The 22,293-nt window shown below is 47.2% G+C and overlaps 1 protein-coding gene and 1 long non-coding RNA gene across 4 annotated transcripts; one reads left to right on the top strand and one right to left on the bottom strand.

The window, feature by feature from the left end:
- The first annotated feature begins 8,585 nt into the window (after positions 1 to 8,585).
- LOC311520399 (C->U-editing enzyme APOBEC-1-like) lies at positions 8,586 to 21,831 on the top strand. Of its 3 annotated transcripts, XM_084627807.1 has the most exons (5): positions 8,600 to 8,737; positions 10,611 to 10,638; positions 10,941 to 11,341; positions 19,055 to 19,176; positions 21,290 to 21,831. In XM_084627807.1, the coding sequence occupies exons 1-5, from the start codon at positions 8,716 to 8,718 to the stop codon at positions 21,398 to 21,400; spliced, it is 684 nt and encodes a 227-aa protein (XP_084483933.1). In that variant the 5' UTR covers positions 8,600 to 8,715; the 3' UTR covers positions 21,401 to 21,831. The 3 variants fall into 3 exon arrangements, 2 of the variants coding, with proteins under 2 accessions (XP_084483934.1, XP_084483933.1); XM_084627808.1 differs by lacking the exons at positions 19,055 to 19,176; positions 21,290 to 21,831 and adding an exon at positions 16,300 to 16,883 and having other exon boundaries at positions 8,586 to 8,737; XR_014711580.1 differs by lacking the exon at positions 10,611 to 10,638 and having other exon boundaries at positions 8,588 to 8,737; positions 21,290 to 21,830.
- Positions 12,053 to 16,290, bottom strand: LOC311520410. The gene is made up of 2 exons (XR_014711590.1): positions 15,388 to 16,290; positions 12,053 to 13,529 (listed from the first exon to the last, which is right to left on the bottom strand). It is a non-coding gene; the product is annotated as an uncharacterized lncRNA (long non-coding RNA).
- Positions 21,832 to 22,293: the final 462 nt, after the last annotated feature.

Below are 22,293 nucleotides of genomic sequence, written 5' to 3'. Positions count from 1 at the left end.
CTGCAATCAGCAAGGGTATTTGTAAAAGAAATATTTTAAGCAATAATCTGCCACCCCAAAGGGTTAGAAACATGTTCCTTTTGTCTTTAAGAAAATCAGGAAAAGCTGATGTCAGCTGAAGAGCAACCCAATACCATGAATCTACTGTCACAACAGAAATTGTGTTTTGTGTTCTATGTTTTGTCTTGTGTTTTGTCTTGTTGCTAGCACTGTTGTGTGTTTAAAAAAAAATACTGAAAACCTGCAGGTACTTAAAAATAAATTAAGCTCTCTGTCCCAGCTACAGGACGGCCTGATACAAAAACAAGTACATGCCAATGTAGACTTGGTCCAAATTGGTCTGGGTAACCTAAAAGGCCGATGGAATCTTTGGTAATGGCTTAATACGACCACATGGCTTATCCATAAGAAAAAAAAAATTAGAAATAGGAAACTACACAGCCATAGCTATGGGATGCACTGAAATGCAGATACTTGCACTAGCTACTTTGGAACACAAAATGTTCTGGGTCATATTGGGAAATATTAGGGGTTTGATGCATTTGTTAAAACAAAGAAACAGATCATTGTTTGACATTTATCAATATGAATGGATGCAATATGTTTCCAGTATTGTAAAACCAGACTTGTTAATCGGAGAAACTGTTGTCAAAATTGCACACCAACAGTCCCTGGAGGCAAAGGTATTAAAGGTTAGCCCACTCCCCATATTACACCTGGGATCCTTCTGGCTACCCTGGACCTCAAGCCAGCGGGCTGGGGAGGGAGGGAAGCTATTGGACACTAGAGGTTGTACTGAATGGACTCCTCAAAAGTAGGTGTGCCTCACCTTGCCTGTTGCCCCAGAACCTTGTAGTAAAGACACATCACTAGGATCATGTATGTGGGATAAATTGGAATCACAAACTCAAATTGCCTCACAGTACCTTCTCTTGAATAGGCTACATAGAAAGTGACACTGACGATTATAAATCTTAGTGTCAAAAGGGGGATTATGTTGGATCATATTAAAGAAGTTCTGTATTAAAATCACAAATGAGTTTGATTCCCCATAGTTTAAATTCCAGAGTATTACTAATTAAGAAGTCTCTTGGTTTTTGGTACTGTTTCTCTCCCTCTATGTGTGAAACTTGCAAGTTGCTAATTGCGTTAGTACATTCTAAGACAGAGTCTGTTCTCAAAGCAATTCACACAGAAAGAGACTCAAAGCAATGCTCTGTAACAACAGAAACAGCACCCAGCATCCCCACCCTTTTGTTGTATTAACAATTGTGATTAAAATAGAGAGAGAGGATGTATGTGGATGGATCCTTGGTGTGGATAATAACTGAATGATCAGGGAGGTGCCAGCCTAAGAATCCAGTGTCCATCGGCTGAAGAAGGCGTCAAGTGGAAATAACCAGAGGACGCCCGGCGGGCAGACTGGAATCCACCCAACAGCCTCAAGAATGGGAGAACCAAAGAACAAGATAACATCTAGCAGCACGGAGCCGTCAGGAATGTGCTATCTGCTGATTGATTCAGCAACAGCATGATGAAGCAATTCCCACAGACTGGCCTAGGAATAACTTCCTATAAAAATAGACTCTAGAAAGTGAGAACTTTGGGGGGGGGGGTCTGATTCTGCAAACCAACTTCCAGGAGCATCAGATGAGCATCTGACAAGGCCCTGCTCCCTCCTCATGTCCAGGCCACCTGCCCAGTGGCTTGGCATGAGCAACTCTAAGGCTGGTAACTATGATAACAACCTTGCAGAACCTGTGTGTGTGTGTGTGTGTGTGTGTGTATGAATGAATGTGTGAATAAATATGAGATTGAATGGAATGTTCTAACTATAACTAACTGCTTACTATGATTCTTTCTGTATTCACAATAAATGTGGTATTTTGCCTTTTCCCCTTTAATAAGATCCTGCTGGTTTTTATTTTATTGGTACAACACTGTGAATGGTATTTTCTCTCTCTTTCACACACACACACACACACGCACACACACACAAAACCTGCCTAGAGATTTCTGGAAGAGTCGTTCATCCCTAACTACAGATTATTAAAGCTCCATGCAGTTTGTAGAGCAGCTGACCAGTGCCCTTTGTGCATCCAAGGTGCCTCCTAAGGCTTCCCTGTATCGAAGTCTGATGTATTTCTCATTTCTCCTCCCTTACATCCCAGATAACACCCTGGGCAGAAAGGAAGCAGTGTCCTTTGAGCCCTGACATTTCAGTGACCAGGAATAGGAACTCAAAAAACAGCATTTAATAAACAGTCCAAGTTAGCCAAAGGAATTCATGGCTTCTGACACAGAGACAGATAACAATGCACTCATGCGCGTGCATGTATGTGAGAGAGAAAGAGAGAGAGAGAGACGTGTGTTACTGTGTTGGTGTGCTTTTGTGTGTGTCACCAGTCCTTGATGTGGTCTTTCAAAGGTTCCCTACTGCCCCCGACTGGCTTTTTCTGTTTGGCCCCTGGCCTTTCTTTAGGCCAGTTGGTCTGCTTCAGCCTCTTTGGGCTGTGTGTCTAGAGACAGCCTGGTACAGCGCTATTACCCCTTCACTCTCTCAGACCTTTCTGCCTCACATCCCTCGCTGAGCTCTCTCCTTTCATAGCAGGCCTTGTTTCCCCTATTGGTCGCAGCTGGAAAGAGTTTATTTCTAGCATAGGACAGATTGAGCATTTAAACTGAGATGAAGGATTTGCATATTCAAGGAAATAAGACTGAGTGGCAAGCCCTCTGCAATGCTTTGCTCTCCATTCCCTGCAAATCAAGTTACCAAGAAAATTATGATTAGTGGAGAGTAATCCTGCACTGCTCCAAGGAGATGAAATGGATAATCTATTAGGGCTTTCCCCTTTCTATTAGATGTGATCATATGATACATTTCATTATGACAGTATTGGGGAGATGCTTTCATTGGTGTTTCTGTGTGATGAGGTTAAAATGTCAACTGCAAAAACTGATATAATTTGTAAAGCAGAAAAAGAAATATTAAGCCATCAAAAAGCAGAATGCGGTAACATCAAATGATACAAGTCATGTCTGACAGAGTGCCCAGTCATGGGAGGTCCTCATTTTCCTCCATAAGATGGAAGGCACCAGCTCTGCCCCTTCTTTCAATTGTGTTTCCTCAGTGTTACAGTGGATAGAGCTTTGGCAACCACCTGGATGAGGATCATAGCCCATGGCAGTCAGAGCTAATCATTAATTACACAATTAGTATTCAGGTATATCTTTAACAGAATCCACTCTCCGGGGATTAAAGTAAAAATAAAAACAGATAGTTCCTTGGACAACAAGGCCCAAATTCTCAAAGGTATTTAGACAGCTAACTCCCACTGATTTCCATCAGAGTGAAGTGCCCAAATATCTTTGAGAAATTGAGCCTAACTGCATCCCTGGTTATAAAGAGGATTAGATACTTCACTAGAGGCTTAACATACAGGATTAAACTGATTACCAGAACTGGAGATAAGAATTATTTCCCCTTCCCTAAGGAGTATATCAGATTGTATGTCAGAGGTACATTCTATTTAGCAGCATTGAACATAGGTCATCCGTTAGAACCATGCAACTGATTTATCTGATCACAAAAAGGCAAAGTTGTGGGACCTTTGTTCTTCCTCTCTGTTTCTGCCATCACGCAATAGATGACTTTCTAAAGATCTTTTCTAATAGGTCACTTGGCTGAAGATGCCATGTAGAGGTAAGAATGACAATTCTATATCCCTAAATCTGACCAATCCCATTAAGGGTTCCAGAAAGAGTGGAGGATGGAATACTCCAGATAGCCTTCCTCATTCACTTTTATTCCAAATCTGTCTCTCTCTCTCTCAGTGTCTCTCTCTCTCTCTCTCTCTCTGTGGGTCTCCGTCTCTCTGTTTAGTCCCTGGATTTAGCTATGTGGGAAAGGGCTAGTGAAAATGCCATTGGTGGACAGAACATTTTCTCAGTGACTCACTAGACTATTTTTCATGTTTCAGGTGGAAGATATAACCAAAGGTGTATCAAGAAGGTTTATGACCTGAGTGCACGTTCCAGGGTGACTTATCTGCTCCATGAAAACAGCTGGGGCAGCAGCAGCAAGATACAGAGAAACTGTTGCCAAAACACCTGCATCCAGCATGCTGAAATCAACTTCCTGGAACCAGCCTTCAAGGGAAGATCTCTCAGTCCTTGCCCCACTGCTCCATCACCTGGCTCCTCTCCTGGAGGCCTTGCTGGGAATGCTCCCGATCTGTGGTAGAGTTCCTAAAGACATATTCTGAACTTAGAAATGCATGTTGTACGGCTCTTTAGGCATGAAGACAGAAACAACCGTCATGGTCTTTGTGACCTGGTGATGAATGGAACCACCATTAGAGTCATGGTCTTCTCAGGTAACTGTTCATTTAGTTTCCAAGGAGACTGAAAGAATGAAGTGGTTTGGGGGACTGCACTATGGAGCCTTTCACTTCTATGTCATTGGTTATAACAAGGACATGTCTTTGTAATGAGCAAACGCCATTTTCCTCAGAGAAACCAGCACTGCACTGGCATTAAGGGTCCCCTGTGTCAGCCTAGATTCACAGAGGTACTCTGAGCATCACAACAACTAACTTTTAGGTTCCTAGAAAATCACAGGAACACACTGTGATTCACCAAGCCTGAGTTAGGCACCTAGGTTTCCTATACAATGAAGAGAGACAGGCACCTTAGTCTGTGATTCCCAAAACCAGCATGTTATGGGGAGAGATGTCTAAGCTAGCCAATGGGGGATGCCAAAGAGGGGGGTCAAGGTGCTATGCCCTGCCCCTCTCTCGGAGATAGGTGCCTAAGTCTGGGCTGCAGGGAAGTGCCTCTCTCTGCTAGTGACTATCAGCTGTGAGCCCTCTCTCGGTGTCTGCGAGAGCTGGGGGAGGGAAGTGAGGAGGCGGAAGCCCACTCAGAACTTTGAGCCCAGTGGTAATACATTATACAATACATTAACTTCCTCCAGAGGGCCTAGCTCTGACCCAGGTATCTCGTGGTGCCAACTGGCAGAGGGCACAGGGGGGCATAAGGGTGCAAGGAATCCCCTGGGTCTGGTATTTACATCTCAGTTCACCAAAGAATGTCATGTAAGGGTCTCTACTGAGTCACACCGCTCATCATAATCCTTGTGAAATGTATGTGCGACTAATATGGAAGGAGCTGTGTACCGATATAGGAAGTTATGTTCTTAAAGTTATGTTCTTGAAGTTAAAGGCAGGTCACCCAGAAGAAGGGAAGTCCTTTGGCTTGGCTGTATCTTACTAGACAAGAGGGCATCTTGTTAGTTTGCTTTAGGCTCTTGAATGTGTGTTATGATTTTATTTGATCTGTAACCCTTTTGTTCCAATATTTCTGCTTCCTATCACTGCAATCTCTGGGCTTTGTTAAATACACGTACGCTTGCTTTCTCTATAACCAAAGTGAAGTGCTGTGTCTACGAGGAGCTGTAGTGGCCTATGGGGTAGCTGGTAAGCTGTGCAGCACTGTTCCTTTGGGAATGGCAGATCTGGGAATTCTGTGAGTGTCCAGTGGATCAGGGACTGGGCACTCCAGGGAGATGCTCGGAGGATTCAGCGGTTGGTGTGTACCAATTGCTGACCTGCAGAGGGACAGTGGAGCCTGTCTGAGCTGAGCTGGGAGCTGACCCCTGGCAGCCACAGAGTGGGCTTCCTCATGCTAAGGGACGGAGGTGGTGAGGTGCCTCACAAACCTGGGTACCTCTGGGCAGCATCACACTAGCTCATGTCACCTGCAGATCTCTCGGTGCTTTACAAAGGTAAGGGTCATTACTCTTATTTTACAGATGGGTAAACTGAGTCACAGAGTCATTCAGGACCCACAGTGTCACTCAGTTATAGTGGCACAACAGGGATTTCTGATTCCCAGAGTCATATCTTAACCACAACGCAGACTTCCCTTATAGGCTTCCCATCAGCCTTGAAAGAGTTATGCTCCACTGTATACTATGGAGACAAGTGACCTCTGCTGGTGTATAGAGCCATCTGAAGGGTTCCTATATGTACATTACACAGGTTACGATCTTTTTGGATGAAAGAGTCAAGAGAAATGTACAGTAGTTGTCTCACTGTAGTACAGCAGCTCAGTTTTGCAGACCATTTATGGATGTGCTGCCCAGCATTGGAGCTCCCTGAAAGCCATCCTCCAAGAAAACTGATAGATTAAATTCCTGGAGATGAAATGTGCTCTTGGTGACCAAAACCAAGTGTCATACAGAACCTGTTCTTCAGCATTGAGATTGGGTGTATTCCTCATTAAATGTCCCTATAAATGTCCCTAACTAGCCAGATGTGAATGAAAAAAAATATTTAGGGCACAACTGCTACTTGATTTTCCAAAATTAGCTGAGTATGCAACAGAACCCACAAATATACACCTTATTTACAGAAAATGGAAGCTAGCCTTCTCCACCAGAGGGGCAGATTCAGACATACTGTTTTCTCTTGATGCTTCCCCCGGCATCACTTCTGTCTTCTCGGGGCTGAGCTTTAGCCAGCTGGGCCTCATCCAGACCCCCGTCTCCACTAGATGCTGAAAGAAAGAAGAGACCTCACTGGTCTGATTAAAAAGAAATGTCATGATGAGTTCCAGACACATACTGATGGTGTCATCATCCAAACTGTTTCACGGTCTCTTTTCACAGCCTCACGCTGGACAGAAGGAGTGACAGGATGGAGCCTGGTGGCGGCCCACAGATAGCTTCTGCAGAGCAAAGGCAACAAACACAAACCTGTGCTGGCTTAGGCTATGTCTACACTAGCACTTTTGTCGTTAAAATTAGGGACAACTACAGTGCTATGATGATGATGATAGTAATGATAATAATAATAATAATCGTAACAACAACCATAATTAATAATGTAATAAAATTAATATGTAATAATTAATTAATATTCACAATAATTTCTCATTGATCATCTCCAAAAATAGGATGGTGAGAGAGGTGGTGATAACTGATGCAATGATCAGCTTAAAGAGCAAGGGCCTAAATATTGCTTTTAAAGACACCTACAAATACAATGGTGATGATAGATCGATAGATAGATACTGTCATCTTGCCCTCCACCAGAGGGGCATTGACAGTTTCTATCAGTAAGGCACACAGCATCTCCCTGTTTCATTTTCAGAAACTGCACATGAAAACTATGGTACAGTAGGTGCTGGTTACATGTTTTCAGCACTTAACTGCACTATTCAAGTATATCTCCAATGGACACTACCTGTTTCTTCTAGCTCAGCCAGGACCTGAGTCACTCAGAACACAGGGACAATTTAGAGGAGAGACTCCAAGAAATGTTCAACAGTGTCATGAAGTCACCAGGCACAGACTGTATTGTAGATCAGCCCTGGAAAGAGATCACTCAGACCCACATGGGGATGTTGGGAAAGGTTTTCTAATATTTCCCTCTGATAGCCTAGTGACCAGGAATCAGTGACCAGTGACTGTGTTGATGTCAGGGACAAGGAACTGGGTTTTTTCCTGGCTATTGCTCCCATACCCATTGCCATCCTCCATGATCCTCAGAGAAGAGTGTCAAAGGAAACAAGGCTGTTCCTGAAATAACAAACCACAGGTTTCAAGTAAATTCTTTCGCTTCTCCCACCCATGAGTATCCTTCTGTCACACAAAGAAACCTCCCTAGAGGCTGCTGGAGGATCCCTGTCCCAATTATAGATGACAGAGTCTCTGCCCAGTTGCCTAGGCCAACTGACAAGTGCCCTCTGCAGGTTGCTCTCTACACAAATGCCCTCCATGGTGCCTCCTTTCTGTGTGTTCTGGGGGTGGGGGAGAATTTCAAGGGCAGTTCTGGGCCTACACTGCCTTACTACGCAGGGAGCAATGCCAGTATTGTGGCAAAGGATATATGATTCCCCTGCACTAAATATTGCCCATCTCCCTTCCATTTCTGCCACACCTCTGGGTGCCTGTGGTAACTCCAAGTTGTCACTGCGAGCTGAAAGGGCTGTTTCAAGTCGTGAGCAACAAGCACATGTATTTCCAAAATTACTACATTTTATAGTCTAGAGAAACGAGAAATGGAGGGGCCACATCTTAATAATTGTCTCTCTTGATGCCCATTGAGGGATGTGACTCTGTATTAGTCACATGGATTCTTAATGACACAAAGACTTCAGAGTGTTTAACGGCGGAATCAGTTTTTGATAGGAATACTGCTGGAATTCCTTGTGTGAGCTTAGAACTGAAGTTTTGCTCTAGAAAGGGAGAAGAAGGGTTAAAAGAAGAGGCTTCTAGCTCAGCCAAGAAAAAGAATTTCTTCACACTCCTTTAGGAGGAGAGACAACCCCTTCCAGCTTTTTGTGCCTGTGTCTTGCTGGGAGAAAGCAGGCATTTCCTAGGAGTTTCTTGGATTAGCCTGAACACTTCATTTAATAAAACAAGCAACTCAAATATCAACAGAGAAGCTATTATTCTCCAAGCCCCATGTAACAGCCAAGTTTGTAACAACCTAACACAACAAGAATACATTAAAATAGTTTCATTAAGCACAATTTTGCATCAGTGCTGAGGTTCATCCCCCACATCACTCAGAGCCTCACCTCCCAGAGCTGAATCACCAATCACTGGCTGGTTTCACTAATCTCTTAGGTTTCTTCTTCTCAGGAATAGAAACTCAAAAGTGCACCAGTAACACAAGATAGCCTCGGAGGCTGTTGTGAGAGAAAGCCATGGCTGCTGGCTGGAATGGAGGTAAAGATGGAGCAGTTGTGCATATGTCTGTGTACAGGTTTGCAAGTGTATACATATATCTGTGCATTTGTGGTTTTATGTCTATACAGTATATGTGTACATTTATGTGTGTTCATGCCCTTATGAATTTAGGGGCATATATATGTATGTGCATCTGTATAGCTGTTGATCTATATATATAAGATATGTATATTTAATAGCTATCTCTGGTTTGTTTAGCTCTCTGAGTGTATTTATAAACATATAGTGTTTTTAGTTTCTAACCTGTCAGTAAAGACAGACAAAATCACTGACAGTAAAATGGTTTTCTTACATCAGTACTAAACAGGTATTTCTTACAAAGACAAAAGGTGAGAGAATACAGTAGAGCAGAGGCACTCTTGGTTCCAAGTTATAGCAGATGGCCATACTGGTTTTATCAGAGTTAAAGCAATGGTTTTTCTTTGTAATTAGTACATCCCATGGGGTCCATCTTTCCTCAGACAGGTCTGATTTTTGTGTGTGTCTACACATATATGTTTGGTTTCAGAGTAGCAGCCGTGTTAGTCTGTATTCGCAAAAAGAAAAGGAGGACTTGTGGCACCTTAGAGACTAACCAATTTGTTAGTACTCCCTTTCTTTTTACATATATGTTTGTGTCTGTCTGTCTGGGTTTACCTATGTTAAAAAAACCTGCACCAGTGTCACTGAATAGTGATATTGGTGCAAAACCCCCACTCCGGTCTCTGCTCATAAATGTACCTTATGGCCCTGATCCAAAGTCCATCGACGTCAAGGGGAGGCTTTTCACAGTTTCAGTGGGCTTTGGATCAGGCCCGAGCTGACTGTGTGTCTGTGCATGGCTGAGCATGTTTCGAAATTCTCTGTGGGCCCCTGTGTGGGCTCTCAGATTTGAGTTGAAAATGTAAAGTGTCCTGAAACCAGCGCACAAAGAAACTGCTGATCAAGGAATTTTAATGACACGGGTTTTGTTTTGTTTTTATTAAATGTTAACTCCCGATGATTAGGAGGAAATGAACATTTTCAGTGTCTCCTAGATTTTTAAATATTTGTTCTCAGTGGTCCTGAGCCCTGTTTATCTAGTTTTGCTTTCCAGGTTCTCAGTGCAAATAACAAGGGACTCTTATTTTTTTTCCAGAATAGAAATAACCTGAATATATATCCTGAAAAATCTCCAGTTAAAAAAAAATTAAATTAATAATGATTATTAATTTTATATTCAAATACCTATATGGGACAATCCACATTTAAAATAAAAAGAAAGGAAATAACAGTTCATTAAATATTGGTAGGGTCTTACACTTATAAATGGGAACAGATGGCCAGAGTCTGATTGATTTTAATGAGCTATGCAGGTGTACTAGATATAATAATAATTAATAATAATTTGGGCAGAGGAATAGCTCAGTGGTTTGAGCATTGGCCTGCTAAACCCAGGGTTTGTGAGTTCAATCCTTGAGGAAGCCATTTAGAGATCTGGGGCAAAAATTGGGGATTGGTCCTGCTTTGAGCCAGGGGGTTGGACTAGATGACCTCCTGAAGTCCCTTCCAACCCTGAGATTCTATGAATATGTAATAATTATTATTTCACTGTTCCATGGCAAGAAATGGGCATTCTCCCCCCCACATACATGGTTAAATTAATGGCCATATATGGGGCCAGGAAGAACCTTTCTCACCCCCACTCTCCTCAGGACACTGCACCTTACCAGGGAGTTTCTTTCCTAAGCAGTATTGTACAGGAATTGTCCATTGAGAATGAACAATTGTAGGCCATGTGGTCTTGGGGAGGAGGCATTGGGGGGACCTCAGTTTGTCTGCCTTCCCTATGTCTCTCTCTGTGCACCAGGTGACTCTATTCTCTTTCCCACAGATCATGTATCCAGAGGCATCAGGCAGGGGTGAGAATGAAAGCATCATACCCACATTTTCCCAAGATTACAGGCAAATAGGGAGCTGGAAAGAGTCAGATCTCCTTCCCCGCTCATCAGTGTGATACCAGATTTAACTCTCCTTTTTCCCTGCCTCTGTCTCTTTTCCCCCACTGCTCTCTCTGAGTCTCCCTCTATCCTTCTGTGAGTTCCCCTTTCCATCTATCTCTCCCTCTACTCCATTGCTCTCACTTTGAACTTTTTTTTGACTGGCAAGCTCTTAGTGATAAAGCTGCAGTCAGTAAATCCTTGGGATCTCTTTCATGTTTCAGGGGGAAGATATCCCAGGAGGCATTTATGGAGAATTATGACCCAAGTGTCCTTCCCAATGAGACTTACCTGCTCTATGAAATAAAATGGAGCAGTAGCAAAAGGTCCTGGCAGAACTGTTGCCATAACACCCTCTCAGAGCATGCTGAAATCTACTTTCTGGAAGATGTCTTTAAAAAGCAAAGATCTGATCCTTCTGACCACTGCTCCATCACCTGGTACATGTCCTGGAGTCCCTGTGGAGACTGCTGCAGGGCAATCAGGGGTTTCCTGATGGAACAGCCTAATATGAACCTAGTTATTTATTTAGCACGGATCTACTTGCACAAAGAGGAAAACAATCGTCAGGGTCTACGGAGCCTGATGAATATCGGAGTGTCCATCCGAATCATGGACCTCCCAGGTAATGACTCATGGAGTTACAGGGGCTGGATGGGATAGAGATGGGACATGGGGCATTTTCCCTCTAGAGCACTAGTTCCAATTCAACCCTGGTCACAGATGGCTCCACTGAGGTTGTTGAATGGATTATGGAATCTTTTCCCTTCTAGGTCAGTGGCTCCAGTCTGGCCCCAAGTCTTGGGGGGATAGTGCAAAGGGATACAGAGCTTTTCCCCTTTAGGTCTCTGGTTTCAGACTTGAGTGTCAGTGACCGAAATGCAGTAGCTGACAGCCATTTTTTGACCTATGTGAAATGTGCTGGTGTTTGCAGTCCAGTTCCTAGCAGTACAGATAAAAATCACTAAAATCTCCATCCCTGCTGGCACTTGCTGATCCCCTTGTCCCAGCAGAGAGGCTGAGACATAAATGAGCCATGAAGAGTCAAGGCCCCTTTTCCTGCTAGGGGCAGGAACTCAGAGCTGAGGCACACTGGTGAGCCGTGTGTGTGGGTGAAGCTGGTATGATACTGCCACTGTCTCTAGTCAGGGAATAAACAGAGAACACCAGCCTCCTTCCCGGCGCAGTCCATCTCCCATCTTTCACTTTCATTTGAGAACACAGTATTGTATTTAAATGTAAAGGGGATGTTGCCGGCACCCAGTGCCGAGAGGCTGAACAACAGCTTGAGTGGTTCGTTACCCGGTGTGCTACACCCAATAATCACAACGGGGTGGAGAAGCAGAAAAGTTTATTTGCAGCTGCAAAAAGGTACAGGGAGAATAAAATCTCAAATCCTGCACACCAGAGCAGGAAGTTACACAGGCTTTTATACATCCTTTTTTCCAGCATACTTATCCAATAGCAAGCTGCTCCAAGTATCCATATAGCCAGCCAATCCAGTTCCCAGCTAGTTCCCTGATTCTCTGTATCATTTGTTAAACTATACATAAAGCTGCTTTATTCAGCATTGTTCTTCCATATCTCCCCTGTTTGGCCTTGCTTAGTTTCAGGCAGTCTGACTCTGCAACATACTGTTGCAGATTCTCAGCATAACTGCTGTGTGTGCCTCCAGGCGGGGGGGCCAAGGACACTTGGGCCTAGCACACAGAGCTGCGGCGAGTGCCTCCAGGCAGGGGAGGGGGGCAAGGACACAGGGGCCTAGTGTGAGGGGACTTCATCGACACTCGTGGTCTTCCATCCCCTCGAGTTACCTAGTGGCCATGCCCCAGTGTTCCCAACAACTCCCACCTTTGAGAACACTCAACAGCCTTGGCTCTGAGTTTTCTCACTTGGGCTTGCTACATTGGAGATATTAACTGGACGGCAAGTTACATTTTCAAACCCCTTTTTTGTGGTAAGATTATTTGTAAGTGTTTCCCTAAAAGGGGAGGAACCATTACACCCACACCGTTGGCCTCCCCTGTTGGTCTTTATTCAATACCCATCAGCCCACTGTGTAATAACACAGGAGCTCTTTCCCACAGGATGCCCATAGGGATCAGATTGGTTTCGGGTAAAACATAACACTCCCTCAGTGAGTACTGCAACTGAATACTCCTGGTCCTGATAGGTGGCTTGCTGTAAAGAGGTCTTGTTTCAGAACGGCGAGTCCGTTCTTTTCTGCTCTTTGGTGGTGGCTAATTCTGCTAGGGTCAAGGGCAGCATGTCAAGGGGCAGTCCCGTTTTGGGGGACAGTGGAGTTGGAGCACACACCCAGCAATCAGTCTGGTTTGTTAAAGTAGCAACATGGTGCGCAAGCAAAACAAAGGAGTTATGCTCCCAATATGCACAATTTGGAAATACCAATACAAAGAATAACAATGTTACCCAATTAATTATTACCAGAGTCTTCCCAACCCAGGGTCTTTAGTCCCTGGGTGGGCCCATTTTAGCATTAAGGTGCCCGCTATTTGTGTCTTTTAAACAGTAGCTTTAGCCCGAGATCGTCACTAGATGAGGAGTCAGCAGGTTGGACGGTCCACTGTTCTGCTGACGAGGGGGCAGGTACTGCCTTCAGACGAGAGTGATGGATCCAGTTCTTGTGTCCCTCGATCTTTGCCGCTGTATGGGAGATCAGCAGGACGGTATAGGGTCCTTTCCACTTTTCCTGGAGAGGCTTGTCTTTCCAGGTGCGAACAAGCACAGAGTCACCGGGCTGTAAGGAGTGAACGGGAGAGTCCAAGGGGAGAGGCTGGGAATCCTTGGTATACCTGTGAAGAGACAAGAGAACAGCAGACAGGGAACACATATACTGTGACAAAAAACTTACCCAACTCCCATTCCCCTTTGCTTCCATAGGCCAGCATGAGCATGCAGCACACCAAAAGCATACTTTGAATCAGTAAAAATGTTGACCCGCTTTCCTTTTGACAGTTCAAGTGCACGGGTCAGGGCTATTAGTTCGGCAAGCTGGGCAGAGGTCCCAGCAGGCAAACCTTCAGCTTCCACAGTGTCATGGAGGGTCACAACAGCATAACCCACCCTCCTTTGCCCATCTATTACAGTACTGCTACCATCAGTGTACCACTCATAATCTGCATTTGGGAGAGGTACATCCTTTAAATCCGGACGGCTGGAGTACTGGACATCTATGATCTCTAAACAGTCATGTTTCTGTTCCTCTGTTTCTGGCAAGAGAGTGGCTGGGTTAAGGGAGGGGCAAGGCTGTAGGGTGACTTTAGAGTTCTCTAACAGCTTAGCCTGGTACCGAGCAATCCGAGCCTGGGTGAGCCAAAGCCCTCCCTTTGCAGCCAATAAGGCTCGGACCATATGGGGAGTATAGATTTGCATAACCCCTCCCAATGTTAGCTTCTCGGCTTCCTCAAGCAATAGGGCAGTAGCTGCGACCGCCCGTAAACATGCCGGCCAACCCTTTGCAACCTGATCCAATTGCTTAGAAAAATAAGCCACAGGACGCTTCCATGCTCCTAACAGCTGTGTGAGCACTCCTAGGGCCACCCCCCTTCGTTCATGTACATACAACTGAAACGGCTTAGAGAGATCTGGCAGGCCCAGAGCCGGGGCTTCCATCAATTTTCTTTTCAGGATTTTAAATGCCCTGTTAGCCTCTGGGGTCCAATAGAAGGGGTCATGATCTGCTCCTTTTACACAGTCGTACAGGGGTTTAGCCCACAGTCCAAACTCTGGGATCCATATCCTGCAAAAGCCTGCCATACCCAGAAATGCCCTGAGCCGCTCACGGTTATTTGGAGAGGAACTTGACAGATAGCTTCCTTTCTTTCTTTTCGCTTGAACGCTGACGCTCCCCTTGCCTTAGCTGTAACCTGATCCCTCTCCACCTCAGACAACAGGGTTCTCAGGAGGATATTACAGTCGTCTCAATCGGCTTGTGACTACTGAGGCACCCCTCAAAGACTGAAATAAACCTGCTTGCGTTCGTTGAGAATTCCCCAGCCTATGTTTTAAAAGCTGCTTAGTCTATTGGATTGAATGGCACATGGGTGTAAACTTGCATAGTGGTAGCCTGACGTCCGTCTGCCCCTGGGCAAGCCACAACAGTCTCAGTAAGCAAAGGATAGAGTCCCACTGAGGGGGCAATCTCTGTAACCCGAGGCATCCTACCCTTATACGGTGGGGGTGTGGGGGCCGAAGGGGACACCGGCTCTGCCATTACAGTGGGGGTGGGGGTCTGGGGACTAACATTAGCTGCTACCAAACCAGTCGGAGTCAGATTACAGTGCTGTAAAATATCTGGTCAAGTACATAAAGTCAGAAACAAATGCGCATACATATGTTCATTCCATTTACCCATTCACTGACAAAACAAAACTAATTGGAGGATCGTGTTGTAATTAATTGACCCTCCAGGTGGCCACCACTCCTGGTCCTCTAGTTGATATTGAGGCCAGTCAACTGTACAGAATCGTTTTAATTGGCTCTTAGTCATCGGATCCGCACCAAATACCTTCCAGTTTGCTAGAATGCACTCTAGGGGCGTACACCGTGCCCTAACCTCTGAGCTCTGTCCCTGTCCCATACCTACAGGGTAACTCTGGGCGTCCCCAGGTTCCAACAGAGCATATAATCCGGATTTTAAAAGGATCCTACCTGATCCAAGGGACCGGTTCTTCACCATGGCCCTGCAGCTGCTCCTCCCCCACGTCTAAGGGACCGGTTCTTCACCGTGGTCCACAACAGCTTCTCCACTATATGAGTGCGTTGCACCGTTGTGCCCTCTGGGGTCGATCAAATTGCGTCTCCTCCGAGGCCCCCGATGAACTCACCGGTGCGCGCTGGGCGTCGGTTCTCGCCGCAATCCTTGACCTTCAGGAGGGGTCCGGGCAAGGCTAAATTGCAGCCTCGTCGCCCACCCAGGGACGCCAAAAGCTGTTGCCGGCACCCAGTGCCGAGAGGCTGAACAACAGCTTGAGTGGTTCGTTACCCGGTGTGCTACACCCAATAATCACAACGGGGTGGAGAAGCAGAAAAGTTTATTTGCAGCTGCAAAAAGGTACAGGGAGAATAAAATCTCAAATCCTGCACACCAGAGCAGGAAGTTACACAGGCTTTTATACATCCTTTTTTCCAGCATACTTATCCAATAGCAAGCTGCTCCAAGTATCCATATAGCCAGCCAATCCAGTTCCCAGCTAGTTCCCTGATTCTCTGTATCATTTGTTAAACTATACATAAAGCTGCTTTATTCAGCATTGTTCTTCCATATCTCCCCTGTTTGGCCTTGCTTAGTTTCAGGCAGTCTGACTCTGCAACATACTGTTGCAGATTCTCAGCATAACTGCTGTGTGTGCCTCCAGGCGGGGGGGCCAAGGACACTTGGGCCTAGTACGCAGAGCTGCGGCGAGTGCCTCCAGGCAGGAGGGGGGGGCAAGGACACAGGGGCCTAGTGCGAGGGGGCTTCATCGACACTCGTGGTCTTCCATCCCCTCGAGTTACCTAGTGGCCATGCCCCAGTGTTCCCAACAGGGATGTCTTTGCAGCTTTTTTCTAATCTACCCCCAGAGTAAAATCAGCTCACCCACGGAGAGTGTCCAGCTGCTGCTACTAATCATGAAGAAATAGGTGATATTTTACTCTCCCTTCGATACATAAATGACTTGTCCCAGGTGAATAAGTGAATGAAACGTTGCAAGGCTGGTTTAATGCGACCTTCCCTGGACAGAAAGATGGAAAAGTCCTGGAGAACATGAGGCCCAAGTGCTGTAGTCTCCTCAGCTGGTCCAGCCTAAGAGTGACCTAGCAGAAGCATTCTGCACAGTACTGGGTTTACCATGGTGCCATGGCGCCAGGCCCAGGCTCCAAAGGGGCCCCAGCCCTCTCTGCTTGGGCTGTGGTAAGGTCCCGCCAGCTCTTCTCCGCCCCCTGCCCACTGCTCTCTCCTGCAGGGGCAGAAGCTAGGTCCTGCTGGCTCCTGGGGCTCCTGCTACAGGGCAGGCTCTGACTGCACCCACCGGCAGCCAAGCTCCTCCCTCCCCCAACTCTTCCCCCAGCGCTTCCCCTGCTGCTGAACAGCTGTTTGCCGGCGCAAGGGAGGGGGAGGAGTGGGGCCGCAGCACACTCGGGGGAGGAGACGGAGAAGAGGCAGGGGCGGGGTGGGGCCCTGGGGAAGGGGGTGGAATCGGGGCAGGGCGGAGCAAAGGCAGGGCCCCAACACTCCCCTACACATACCCCCCCACAGCCTGCTGCCATGAGCCGCTCAGGGCAGGGGACTGGGAGCACCCCCAAGAACCCAGCCCATACCCCCAGCCCTCTGCCCTGACTCCTGCACCACCCTCACACACTTCCAGCCATGACTCCCGCACCCCCTCATACAACCCCAGCCACCTGACCTCCCTGACTCCTGCAACCCCCCCACCCCTGCCCTCCACACACCCCTCAGCCCCCTGCCCTCCCTGACTACTGCACCCCCCCACATCCCCACCTGCACCCCTCGTACCAAATGGGAGCTGCCCCATGTAAGTGCTCCACACCCCAACCTTCTGTTCCAACCCTGAGCCCCCTCCCTCACCCTAACTCCTAGCCAGACCCTGCACCCTAACCCGCAGCCCGCTCCTGCACCCTAACTCCCTCCCAGACCCGGCACCCCCAGCCCTGAGCCCCCTCCCGCACCTTAAGTCCTGGCCAGACCCCGCACCCCAATGTTTTTTTACATTATTTTTTATAAAGCACTCTCATCCAAAGAACTTTACAATAGTTAGCTAATGGTACAAACAATATTTGGAAAGATCATTAAGTGGTCTGCCAAGATCCCCAGCAATTTTCAAGTGGCCTGTGGAAAAATAAGTTAGACTACAAAAACAATCAAGGTACCTCACTTTATTTTCATTAACTTGCTATTACTTATAGGAGGAGGATGAAGAAAAAAGAATGAAAAACAGGGGCAGGGAGGAGATAAGAGAGAATGTCCTTTTTCTTGGCTGGGTCCCAAGGAGGGGCCCCAAAAATGAAGCTGAGCACAGGGCCCCACTAACTCTAAATCCCCCACTGTGGCTGACCCGTCCCCCACAGCTCCCCACACCACAGCCGGGGCTGACCCCCCCACTCCCCGAGCTCTGCATGCTGCTGCCAGGACAGGGCTGACACCCTCCCCACACAGCTGCCAGGGGCTGGGGCTGGCCCCTAACCCCTCCCCCCAGATCCATTCTGCCTGGGGTTGACCCCCCAAGTCCAGCTGCCTGACACCTCGCGTCAGCACCCCCCTCACACACATTCCTCCACGCCCTGCTAGGGACTTTTTTGGGCATTTGTTCAATTGCTCTTGCCAAAGCAAATGGGATAAATGCCCGTTTTTGTCAAAAAAGTCAGGATGGCCAGGACATAACTTAAAAAGGGAACTGCCCCGGCCAAACAGGGACGTATGGTCACCCTATCTCCAGGCAAGTGAGTCCTGAGGGAGCCTGGCCAGGGTGGGGGCAGACCCTGACCTGGCTAATCGCGCCAGTCCCGAAAGGCCGGAGTGATTCCCCGCCCTGGCACTGGACCGGCCCTGGCCGTGCTGCCAGCTCAGCCTGGCAGAGGCTGTCACCTTCCAGCAGGGCCGGTGAGTGTGGCCAGGGGGCAGGGTGTGAGGGAGTGGGTCCCTGGAGGTGTATGGGGGAGGGCTGCTGGCCAGTGGGGGATCTGTTGGGGGGCGGTGGGGGAGCTCTGTGTGTTGGGATACTGGGCAGTGGGAGGTCTGAGTGGGGTGCTGTGTAATTGTGGTGGTGGGCTGTGGGGAAGTGCATTGGGCAGTAGTGGTGTGGCTGTGTGTGGGGGGGTGCTGGGCAGGGGTGGTGTGCAGGCCACTGTGATTTGTGGTGAAGGGTCTGTGTGGGAGGCTGCTGGGCATAGCAGGTCCAAGGGACGCTGGGAATAGGCAGTCAGGGGCTGTGTGGCACAACATGGCCCCACTCCCAAGGGGAAGGGGCACGCTGGCAGCACAGGGCTGGGCAGGCCAGTGTGCGCCTGGCAACTGCCGGTTTGTATACAGTGCCCTTGCACTGGGCTAGGTGGAGCGGGGCTGGCCCCACCATGCTAAGCCCCATTGCTCCTGGCTGGCCCCTTGCTCTGGAGACTGACCTCCCCACTCCATGCTCCTTTGCCTCCATGGGGGGCCAACAGATATGTTTGGCGCCAGGCCCACAAAAGGTTAATCTGGCCCTGATTCTTCCTGCATGGCTCAAATTAGTCTTGCTCCCTTGAGATTGACTGACCTTTGTGTATATTGAGTCCACTGATACCTCCTTCGGCACATGACTGATTTGTTCCATTTTCCTAGTTTATAGCTACTGTTGGAAAACATTTGTTGATGATGAGGACAAGTATAAAGATGATTATTGGCCCAGGCACTTCGCTCCATGGATAATGCTATATTCTCTCGAACTCCAGTCCATCCTTCAGGTCAGTAGAACTGTAGGGAGAGGGATACTGCATGCCGAAATGATCCATAGTCACATGCAGAACCGTGTCTGAGCGGGACAGTTCCTTGACCTCCTTAGAAAGCTCAGTGATCCCAAGAGCTGAGCTGTAACACACGGTGACTCCCACATGAGCTCATGAGGACACTAAAAGTTTCTTGGAAAACTCTCAGTGCCTGAGGAGATCAAAGGGCTGGATGGTTGGAGGAGAAAAAAGGCTCTTCACACCTTGGTGGAGTTTAAACACCTTTGTGGTTTGCTTTACTGCAAAACAGCATACATGTAAAACGTGTCCTGTCCCTTTCAGGGACAAAAACAGCAGGGTTTTTCCTCAGCCCAAGTACAAAGTGAGTTCTAGAGCATGGCTAGACAAGTTCCAGACAGAGAAACGCCCCAGTTCTTCTCTTCCCTTACATCCCGTCCTCGAACTAGAGACCCCTCTTCCTGACCTCCCTTTCAGACACAGCTTCCAACTCTATACCGCACATCCTTCCCTCAGAGCCCATTGACACTTGCAAAACTGTTGTCAGGCCTTCCATCCCCCCAACCAGAGCTTTCCTTGCCACTGTCTGGATGGGATTCATAGGCGCCGACTCCATGGGTGCTCCGCGGTTGGAGCACCCATGGGGAAAAATTCATGGGTGCTCTGCACCCACCGGCAGCCAATCTCCCCACCCTGCCCCACCTCGCCCCACCTCACCTCCTCTGACTCTGCCTCCTCCCCTGAGCGTGCCGCATCCCTGCTCCTCCACCTACCTCCCAGTGCTTGCTGTCGCCAAACAGCTGTAGCAAGCTGAGGGGGGGAGAAGCGGGAACGTGGTGCGCTCAGGGGAGGAGGCAGGGAAGAGTTGGGGCCGGGGCGGGGGATTTGGGGAAGGAGTCGAATAGGGGCAGGCAGGGGGCAGAGACTTTGGGGAAGGGGTTGGAATGGGGTGGGAGGGGGCTGGGTAGGGGTGGAGTCAGGATGGGGCCGGGGGCAGAGGGGGTCAACCACCCACCAGTGCCAGTAGAATTCGGCGCCTATGATGCGGTTTATATATTCCCTCCCAGTAACGGGGCCATTGAATGTTTCATTGAACTCCCCTGAAGTCTCTCCCCTTTCCAAATCACCCGTGTCGCAGGGTGATCTGTAACACGCAGTCAGGGCGTGAAGGGAAGAGCTGGCCAATAAATGATATTTCCGTCCCATGGGAAATTCCAAGATGTGTTTTCAGTCTGCATTAGAACAAACCCGAGACCTTTTCAGTTTTTGTGTGAAAACCACAAGGAGGTGGAAGAGAGTGAGTGAGAGCACCCTCCCGAGAGTAGCCACCAGCCCGGTGTGTAGGGCACTCACACACTCCTCTGGGACACCCAGGCTATGTCTACACTACAAGCGATGCAGCGGCGGTACTGCAAATACGTCGCTGTAGCTCTGTAGCATAGACACTATGGTGACGGAAGAAGGGTTTCTGTTGCTGTGGTAAATTTACCCCCACGAGAGGCAGTAGCTATGTTGTTTCAAGTATAAAGGGGGATAGTTTCACCTGAGCACATCACGCATGTTATGAAATTTATCGCAGTTTTAGGTGTAATCTCGGCCCTAGGTTCAAATCCCCGATCCTGAATGAGACATAGCATGGACTTGAACCTGAGTCTCACATATCCCAGGGGAATGTCTAAACCACCAGGCCATTGGCTATTCTGGGGTGGGGTCGCGGTCTCCCTCTCCAGCCCCATCCCTCCCCCCCTTTTGTTTTCTTTTCCCATGGTGGTCCTGAGAGACTTTCCCAACAAAAGTTTCTTCACAACCGATATGTTTCCACAAAATGTTTTGGATTTCACGAATCAGCATTTTCTAATGAAAAACCGTTTAGCTGGAATACTCCCAACCAGATCTAAAGATGAGTCCCTGTGACCATGAAACATGCCTGAGAACCCCTTTGTAATTTGCCCTGGTTCTGAATGAGATTTGAAGCAATTAATATTATAGGTGATTGCTGTTACAGGGAGTTCCTCCCCTGTCCATTAAATACCAGAATGAGTCTAAGAGTGCAAATGTTAAGCTGCCAACCTCCAGAAAAGAAATTAACTTCAACTGTTGCTTTTCTCACCAGAACATTCCCTCTTGCTTAGAGATTTCACCAGGTGAGAATCAGACTCCAATTTTCAGCCTATGTGTAGAAGACAAGGAACAGAAAAGAGCACTCACATCAGCCAATCCCTGATAGCCGCCAGTATCCTGGCCTGGGCAGCCAACGAGTCTCTGGAAGTGTATTGAACCAGGCCATCATGGGGGAGGAATGTTGATAGGACACTAGGATGTTTAATCATTCCAATTTGATTTAGTTACTCGTAGCCATTTCCTTCCCATTAGTTCAGCTTGTAGCCTTTTGAAAAGTGAATCATGTTTAAATGTTTAACGTTGTACAGTGACTGGGTCATGTTAACACCTGTGACTCAGTGTACAGGTTTATTCCATCACAGTTAACACAAAAGTATCTTGCTTATTCTGCAGCCAATGCTGTTTCACCAAATGAACATAACGCTACATGGTTTGCTTTGTGTAATGCAGTTTATAAAGAACTAATTCATTATTCATTTACATATATAGCGATCTTAGAGAGGATTTATTCTCTTGGGTTATTTGTTTGAATTATTTTTCTCTTGGTAGATTTCTAGGTTTTACTTTCTCTGTCTTTTGTCAACTTAATATTTGAATAAAATATCTATAATCAAAGGAAGCACTGCCTTTGTTTGTCTGTTCATTTTCAAAACGTAATTCATGTGGCACTGCTTAATAAATCCTAATTGGTGCTAACATAAAAATGGTCCAGTGTATGACATCACAAACTGTTCTAAGAGTTCATTAAGTGGGAGGAGGAAGAGTCTGGTGATCACTCTTAAAATGAACTGACATTCCAAACTTTAGCTTTTCAAGCCCATAATTTTCCTCTAGGCCCTCACCTGGTCCTCATACTCCCTATATTGCCTTTCTTTGCAAGGTCATAGAAGGCTGCTCTCATCCCACACACATCACATAAATGCAGACTTTAACATGCATTTATACAGAGAAGACACAGCACTGGGCAAGGACAGCAAATCTTTGCAGAGAATTTTC

This window comes from Lepidochelys olivacea (assembly GCF_965140295.1).
Source record: "Lepidochelys olivacea isolate rLepOli2 genome assembly, chromosome: 1".
NCBI lineage: Eukaryota > Metazoa > Chordata > Testudines > Cheloniidae > Lepidochelys > Lepidochelys olivacea.
This window is presented reverse-complemented; position numbering and strand designations above follow the sequence as displayed.